At 39.1% G+C, this 9,155-nt stretch overlaps 1 protein-coding gene across 1 annotated transcript; it reads right to left on the bottom strand.

Moving 5' to 3' along the window:
• Positions 1 to 2,432: 2,432 nt before the first annotated feature.
• Positions 2,433 to 8,132, bottom strand: LOC111647783 (olfactomedin-4-like). Its single transcript, XM_023397446.2, has 7 exons — positions 7,979 to 8,132; positions 7,727 to 7,852; positions 7,363 to 7,581; positions 6,289 to 6,439; positions 4,036 to 4,263; positions 3,493 to 3,661; positions 2,433 to 2,940 (listed from the first exon to the last, which is right to left on the bottom strand). Exons 1-7 carry the CDS (start codon positions 8,030 to 8,032, stop codon positions 2,505 to 2,507), a joined length of 1,383 nt encoding a protein of 460 aa, XP_023253214.1. The 5' UTR covers positions 8,033 to 8,132; the 3' UTR covers positions 2,433 to 2,504.
• Positions 8,133 to 9,155: the final 1,023 nt, after the last annotated feature.

The raw sequence follows: 9,155 nt of genomic DNA, 5'->3' as shown, positions 1-9,155 counted from the left end.
TGAAGACATGTTGCCTCTTGTTTTATTAAAAAAACAACACAGAATATGAGATATTTCCCACATAATACATGATGGAGGGATGTGACATTGTTTTATATCAGAGTCTTTTATATCAAGACATTTCTCAAAACTAGAATATGATCAGGGTGACTTTTGAACACTGGAAATAAATCATGTACTCATCCCGGCAGTAGCCCCCGTGGCACTCAAAATTTCCCTGGAATTTTCTAGTCTTAACATTGCAACTCAGTTAAGGTTAAACATTTCAGCGTTAAGACTGATGCGGTATGTTATGGCTATACACTATGGCTATACAGCTTATGATACTACATCTACGAATTAGGTTTGATGATTAAATATTGCTATATTTCGACATCAACCCAGTCATGAGCAGAGTGTTAAGACCGGCCTACTGTGAGTTGCGCTGTAGCTGAAGATCCTCGGCTGGAACCCAGGTGGCTGTGGTTGCCGTGGTAACCCTGGAGACACGGGATCTAGGTGGATTCTCCTGGAGGCCGTGTCCCGTTATCACGATGACGGATTCTGCCGGTGTCTCAGCGGTTCAGTCTCGGGAACTCTTGATTTCTGCTCGGCTTCTCTGCAGGAGGTCGTGCAGATGTTATCTGCTGGCGTCTCTTGTGTGTTGATGCAAAATAAACTCTAATGCTCTTCACTTTGGCTGGATAACTTTAGAGGAGACTGGCGTTGACCAGATAACTCTAAAGTTGTCAAAATCTTTAAAAAGGAAAACTTGATGATGATTAGTTCATGTTAATTTATTCTTCTGTCTTTTTTTTAAATACGCTCCTCTGAACTGTTCTTCTTCAGCAGCACCTCCTCCATCCATCCAAAAGCAGAAGCAGTTGCAGAAATAACGGTAATTTTATTTAGCCTGTATGATCCAAACTATGCAGTAGTTCAAAAACATAAGCTTAAGGTGTTACAGGCTCCACCACTGGCTTCTTTAAAGTCACAAGCTGAAAGATGTGTTGGCTTTCAGTTCGCATTCCGGCACAAGACAGCTTTTCTTATGCTGGTGTTTTGATGGTTGGAAAACATCTTTTTGGAGCATTACAGACACCATGTGTCCAAACAGATATGTTCAGTTTACTGTTCACCAAAACTTGAGTTCAATGAACGCACTCTTTTAGCACCTCTATGCACAACTCTGATCCGATTTACAGTGGGGTCTGAGAACACTTTTGGACCCCATTGTGTATATTTCTAATGTTAAAGTTAAATGAACAGACTTTATCTGAAATACGTTTTCATATTACAGTCCACAACTACAACAACAAAGTTGCTAGAGTCTCAAAAATGACCATATCAATCCCTGCCAACCCCTTTGCTGTAAAATGTTGACTGATGTTTATATGGGACTTACTGGGAGCTGTACTGGTAATTGTGGTCCTGAACTCCTTCTGCTGCTCCGCTCTTCCTATCTGTTGTCTGCAGAGTTACTGCTGCTAGATGCACAACTACTTAGCTTTTATTATTACTATTCCAACTTCTCTGGCTGGGTCTGTGCTTGGCAGGAGTCTGGACTCACTCAGGACTGTTGTGGAGAGACGCATGCAATGTAAGATGGAGGCCATCTTGGACAATACCAACTATCCTCCCCACAACATTCTGGCAGGACAGAGAAGCAGCTACAGGTGCAGCAAATGTCTCATCTCACTGCGCTGCAGAACAGAGAGGTTCAGGAGATCCGTTGTTCCCATTGCCATCAGGCTATACAACACCTCAGCCAAAAGGAAGTGGACTAATCTAATTACTATTGTTTATTTGTCCCCTAGGGGACAAATGAAGTATCTATCTATCTATCTATCCATCTATCTATCTATCTATCTATCTATCTATCAATCTATCTATCTATCTATCTATCTATCTATCTATCTATCTATCTATCTATCTATCTATCTTTGCTGAGCTTTTCAGACAGTTTTTTATTTTGCTTATTTAAATATTTAGGTGAAAGATCGCTAGATGGGTTGAAAACATTTCCAGTAACTACAGTAAGCCTGCGAAACATACTTCACTAACCATGGGTTTAACAGAGAAACATGACTCTGCTGTGTATTGTGGGCTGTTGAACACTACTTTATGTATGGATGTGTTTTTGTGACAGAAGTGCCATTGCATTGAGACATCCTGCAATTTGAATGGGTGGAACTGAAATGTAGGCATGAGACTGGGAAGACTCCCAGTGGATGAAACTGACTGCAACCCGGTTTCCAGCAGAAGAGTGGAGCAGAAATTTGGCAGTGATGGTAGGGACAACTGAATTTAGTGAATGTAGTTGAACAATAGAGACATTGAGTACTACGTGACTTTGATTTTGTACTGATGGAATTAGTAGAATGTAGGTATACATTATGGTGAATTTACCATATAAATTTACTTTGTGTATATCATGTATAGTGCAAACAACCTCACACCACCCTCTTTATTTGGTTCTAAATTGAATACAGGCTTACAGAAAATGCCTCTTCAGAATTCTCCATTTAACCAAACACAACCTTATAGGAGACCATGTAGGAGTCACAGTAGGCATGTAGCATGTGGTCCACAGGGCTGTAGTTCAGGGAATGAATATTGGGAGACATCTTGTGGATGAAGATGGCAATGTTGAACTTTTCGACACCTGTCACAGTGTCAAATGAATAGAAGATCTCCTCCACGTTTTTGTTGATGTACCGTGTTGCGTAAAGCACGCCACAGGCCATGAAGGTGTTGGTCACCCCCTGCTTGTATACTTGGGTGTGCCAGGTTTGGCCAAGTGTCAGCTGTTCACCCTCCTCCACCTTGGACAGCACCAGGTTGCCAAAGTTCTGCGTGGTGGTGTAGATCACCCACACACCGGACTCATCTGTCGCCAGGTCCAGGTCAGTGTATGGGTAGCATTCATCAAGGTGGCAGAAGTTCCCCTTTGAATTAAATCTGACAAAACAGAGGATGGAAATGATGGTGTGGATGATGATTATTGTTTGGTTTTTCCTCACACATAGACATACACATATTGTCTGTATTTACAGTGTATGTATATTGGAGTTTGTATCGAGTTTCAGTGTAAATACAAATGTAAATACAAGGCATACTGAGCTCATGTATGTAAATGCAAAATTCACATATTTGTTTTTTATTCTTAATGTCTTTATTTCTGTCTTTATTTCATACTTACAGTATCTTCACTTTCTTGGACTGTTCTGCTGTAATTTTGTGCATTTAGAATCTTACACATCCACTTTCGGAAAGTGGTCTCAGACTTTTGGACCCAAATGCATATCATCTTTTCCCATCTCCACTGAGACATCACTATTTATGTTTTAGAATTAGGAGCTACTTGCTCTTTTTTAAAAAAATTTAATAAAAACTACATCATTTATGTCTGTACATACAAACATTTTTGTATAAACATTGAAATTCTTTGAAAAAAAAAAGTACTTCAATTGATCAAGTGACAATTATGAATGAGCTAAATGAGCAGCAAACCTGGTGCCTTTGGGTAGTTGTAAGGTGGTAACAGTTTTAGTGGTGAGGTTGAACCGACAAACAGCATCTTGGTTGTAACAGTTGTAGTACAAGGCCTCTCCGTACAGAACAACATTTGGACCCTGGATGGTATTGGTGGTTGGGTTAGAGGAGTGGATCTGGACATTACCTGGAGAGAAGAGGAGGAAAGAGGATTGGATGTAATCATAAGTTTAGTTTGACCAACATATTCTCTCCTGCTGCTTGAAATACTCACTTGAGCACCAGATGCATGTAAGTCCTCTGCTGAAAATGGACCCCAACAAATACATTATTTGCTCCAGCATGTGCATGTTTTTGTGTATTTTTACCCCGTAAACAGTCAGTAAGACAAGTACACAGTTGTTGCAGTTATTTCTGCAGTTGTTGGAAATGTCCAGGGTCAAATAGTTGACTTTATTAACATGTCTCACCACCAACCTTTCCATGTCAACATTAGAAGTCTTCACTGAATGGAAATGTACTACAATTTCTGACATCACAAATAGAACAAAAGCTCTTTACCTGGGACGCTCACCCCAACAATGAGAGAACTCAGGCTGGAGTAGAGACGAACGAAGTTGGAGTATTTGTTGCTGGAGGTCATCAATACCAGCCAATACCAGTTCTCCTTACTCGCCTCTGGTTTGGGATCCCGACCCCAAGCTCCATACATGTAGGAGCCGGGATACTCTCCTGCTGTGTGTACCCTGGGCCCAGTGATGTTCAGAAAATGTCCGTGTGGACAATTACCTGAGGGGGAAATGTGAGAAGAATCAGAGAGAAAGAAACTGTGCAAATATAGGGATAATAGATAAGTACAGCTGGGGCCTGGACTATGAAGTAAGGTCAGCATACGCAGGATATCTGGCTTCACTAAGCCTGGCATCTGCAATCAGGCTGAGTAAGTCAACCCAGGTCTTCTAGCCATGAGCATGCTCACGTAAAAGGTGCAGTGTTTGCAGCATATGACCGGTCGATAGCATGACAACTCTACTGGAGAAGAGCAGCATATGTTACAAATCGAAGAGCAAACTATAAGATTAGACAAATACGAAGACATTAAAGACTGTTGCTAAAAGTTGCAGCAGTTGCAGCTGCCAAATGAAGGAAGGACCGCTGGTAAAAAATTGCAGACTGTGTGAATGTACAAGTTAATTGTCTCATAATATCACCCCATCACTAGAAGATAAGCAGATCTTACTATAATTACATTTGTATAGTCCATGAAATTAATGTGTTTTTTGAATTATTATAGATTATAGAGAAATTTTAGCGTTATATTTATCTGCAACCCTGGCTATGTCAAATGCACTCGGCAGCTAATAAAACAAGGAAATATACAGTACATTAGAGGTTGCAGTCCTAATGCACAGTGGATAATCCTCCATATGGGTTTCTGGTGGAATGGTTTAGGTGTTAAAATTATCATTATTATCCTGCATACTTATTATGTGCATGCATTGCAATAGCATTGAAGGCATATATTATTATCCTGCTTACTTATTAGTCTTATTCATCTTCTGTATTGAAATTTCGGCACGTAACTAGTCCTACAGCTTTGAGAAAACCCACACAATAGATATATCTATGACTTTTCTTAGCAATTTGAGTAACCATGGCGACATCAATGGCATAACGACGTAAATAGAGTATAATGGGGGGGACACTTTCAAAACAACCAAGCCCAATTTGTAAAATGCAAATGCAATTTATACTGCCAACCACAGGAGCACTGACACTTTCAACATAAGAGTCTCAATAGGGTAAGAGGTAAGGTAGGTCATAAAAGTTTGATCTTAGAAGCTATCGTTTATATGGGGATATAGTGGTACAGCTTTATTGCAGATCAACTTCTGTTAGGCCATGTACATCTGTGTATACATATCTTACCAAGGTTGTGTGGACAAATGTGGGTTTGAAACCATCAGTGTGAAGTTATTTTGGCCAGTCGTGACAGCTTCAAAGACATTTTGAGGGACACCGACTAAGTCTCTACGACATGAATGAAACTGAAAGTAACGTCCTTTGTACAGATTGAAACGTGAGAAGTGACGTACATGCACCAAGTAGCAGGGACATTCAGTATTTCTCCAGGAATTTTGTAGTTATATATATTGTTGTATTGTATCCCCTAAAGCAGCTGTTACTGCTAATTTCTGCTGCTCAGATCCTATTCCATTAGTGTGTGGAACCTGCCAAGGATGCCCCATGAGCCCCCTTCTGTTTGCGTTGGCTATTGAGCCTCTAATTGAGCTCATTAAAGCTACCTCAATGACAATGGGCACAGTGTCTTTGTGTGTACGATGTTCTGCTGTACCTAGTTGAGATACATACTCTCCTCCTATGACCACTCACATGTACAGTGCATCCGGAAAGTATTCACACCCCTTCACTTTCCCCACATTTTGTTATGTTACAGCCTTATTCCAAAATGCATTAAATTCCTTTTTTTTTTTCTCATCAATCTACACACTAATACCCCATAATGACCAAGCGAAAAAGGTTTTTTAGAAATCAATTGATTACTATAAGTAGACTCCAATCAAGTTGTAGAAACATCTCAAGGATGATCAGTGGAAACAGGATGCACCTAAGCTCACTTTTGAGTGTCATAGCAAAGGGTGTGAATACTAATGTACATGCGATATTTCAGTTTTTTATTTTTAATAAATTTGCAAGAATTTCTAAAAAACCTGAGTGAAGTGGTGTGAATACTTTCCGGATGCACTGTATTATTGTCTCCAAGTGTCCCCTCAGTGTGGTTTTGAGATTTACCCTGTGGGGGCCCAGTGGGTTGGATGGTTGGGTGTCCATTCTTGCACTGGTCAAGATCTGTCTTTAGACGACGGTTGGCGTGTACACTCTTGACCACCTGCATAGTGTCGAACCTTTCCAGCTCCTGCATTACTGCTCTCAGGTCTTCCAGCTGAGAGACATGACAATATGTTTTTGTCTACAAATATAGATGCCTTTGAGTACAACATTGCCTGCTATCAGAGAATCTGACTAATACATTGATGAAGAAAAAATATTAATTCAGGGGTATCCCTCTCCAAGGATATCTTGACCCATCTGTTCTTGAGAGCACCTGCTCTCCTGACACCTCTACCACCCTTACATGCTTAACTGAGATTGTCTTCCTGTAATAAACAGTGTGTAACAAATGACTTATATGGTTGTTCAAGTTAGTGGACTAACTAGCACTGACTATACACCTTTGGTGCCCTTCTTTACTTAACTTACATTTTGCCTTATTGCACACCTTTAGTACTTAGTGCTTATGTAAACTTATGTAAATATGGTCATTTAGTATTACTAAAAAATTAAAAAATTACTCACTCCTGTTTCTGTTTCAACCTGGTGAATGTATGTCGAATCTTAAACCTTCTTTTAGCTCTGTTTTGGAAATAGGTTCAACACAGTATCTAAGCTTTTTTTGCAGAAAAAAGCTGCCTGCTGCTCGAAACTGCACTGATGACAACTGTGAAAGTGACCCAAAACATAAAGTTGTGGAATGTAAAACCAAAACAATGGGCTGAAAGATGCCAAAAATCTGCAGAGCTGGACAATAATCCTTTGGGGGTTGCAAAGTCTTTTGCATTATACATAGTAATGTAATCCACTGTTAAAATAAAATATGAATTATAGTAGAGCACTTACAGCAAAAAGTTCTTCTCTATAAGTCTGTGATCATGAGAATGTAATTGGCATATAGACTTTAAAAGCAATACATCTTAGTCATAACTTCTACAGATTTGAATATATATTTCTATATAGAAAATGATGCATGCTTTAAGTTTGCACACAGATGCTGCCTTCATGAGTGATATCATGTGTTTGTAGTTCTACCTGTTTAGAGGTGTCAGTGGTGAGATGCTGGTGTCCCTGCGTGGTGCTGTTGAGCCTGTCGATGAGTTGTTTGATATCCATCATTTCATTCTCTATCACCTGCAGGCTAAGAGCTCCATAAAGCTCTCCGTCATCTTCCTTCTCTAGCATTGACACATCTTCTAGCAATTGGGGCAGACGTAGTTCCAATCCCAACAGAAGACTCTCAAACTCCCGAGTCTGTAAGAAGAGCAGGTGGATCACACATCACTCAGGGCTCCATTATGACTACATACAAGAGTGTAGGTTGAGTCAGTTTTGCAGCAGCAGAGGAGGGAGGATCACTTCTTTACAGTCAGGATTAGAAAATAACATTACTAGTTACCTTCTGGGGGGTGATCTTGCTGTTACATTTTGATGCATTGTCCTCTGCTGTGCTGAGTTTGCCATGCGGGAATGCCTTCTCAGAATTAGTCAACTCACACACACACTTAACTTCACGTGAAGGTGCCTGAAATCAATGAAAAACATATATTAATTCCACATGTAAATATATCTACAATTGGCATGGGCACTTTATGGTATAATACAATCTGAGGAGCTAAAAGTCATTTTAAAAAAGGTTGTGTTTTCTTACCTGTTGGGTGAAAGTGAATAGAACACACAGTGGAACAATCATATACAGCATCATCGTGAATCAAAGAGCAGTGATGAAATGAAACTGTCCCTGACCACAGTTTTAATTTCACTGCTTCTCACTGTAGCAACAGCATCTAACTTGTCAAGAAACCCGCTCATTCCTGCAGAAGTGAATGAATGTGCGATGTGTCACATCAACTTCCTCCTTGTGGTTGGGATTACAGAAACACAGAATTTTTACACCACAACGGGAAATGGAGTCAAATATAGATACTTACAGATGGTGCTTAAGTAAAAGTTTAAGACTCCTGACAGGTTCTACGAAATAAACACATTTTTTTTTATCTATAATAAAAATACTATATAAGCAAACCTGCATTCATAGTTTTACTTAGGTAAATGCGGCAGTATTATTCGCAGCAAAATGCTGCCTTCAATTGTTTTATATAATTGGCAGATCAAACGAATGTGTGTAATGTGACAGATGTCATTCATAGTGACTGTTCCCTTATGACGCCCCTTTGTATCTTCAAGATTATTGTTTTATAACCAGCAACTTTTCATCGGTCTCATTTTCCAGCAACATTAGACATCTGACAAGACGTCTTTACCCTGGTGCCCAATGTATGTTTTCTAGGATTTTAAATAACATTTGGACTGAACTTTATTGGTAATTTTGTTTGTTCCGTTTTCGTTTTTTTTGATTGCATGTAGCCTATTGAGGCTAAATCACATTTGAAATTACTTTTGCTTTGCATGTTTTCTTTTTTTGTTTGATTATTTTTGGTTAGTTATTAGTAGTAATTTGGTTTAATTGTTTTGCATGTTTAGTAGATTGATCATATCTAGATTACTTTTGAGCAATTTTGTTTCTTTGTCAGTTTTCTTTTGTTTGCATTTGTGTGGTTTGCTTAGCTATATGTGTTTAATTGATTCAACCCAATTTTGCTAATTGCTTTTCCTTTGTGTATTTTTTTTGGATTGCCTTAGGGATGTGTGTGGGTATGAATGTGTTAGTGTGCAAAACATTTTATTGAGAAATTATTAAAACAACAGACTGTTAATAAAAATTAATTGAATTTGTACTCTGGATCCAGTCTCAAGACCTCATTAGCAAACAAACTTGTGTGTTTTAATCAATGTGTAAAGGGTTAACGTAATTCTCCAGGTGAAAT

This window comes from Seriola lalandi, unplaced genomic scaffold (assembly GCF_002814215.2).
Source record: "Seriola lalandi dorsalis isolate HSWRI2012SDOR001 ecotype SW California unplaced genomic scaffold, Sedor1 jcf7180002055008, whole genome shotgun sequence".
NCBI lineage: Eukaryota > Metazoa > Chordata > Actinopteri > Carangiformes > Carangidae > Seriola > Seriola lalandi.
The sequence above is the reverse complement of the archived record's forward strand: the minus strand, read 5'-3'. Positions and strand labels throughout refer to the sequence as shown.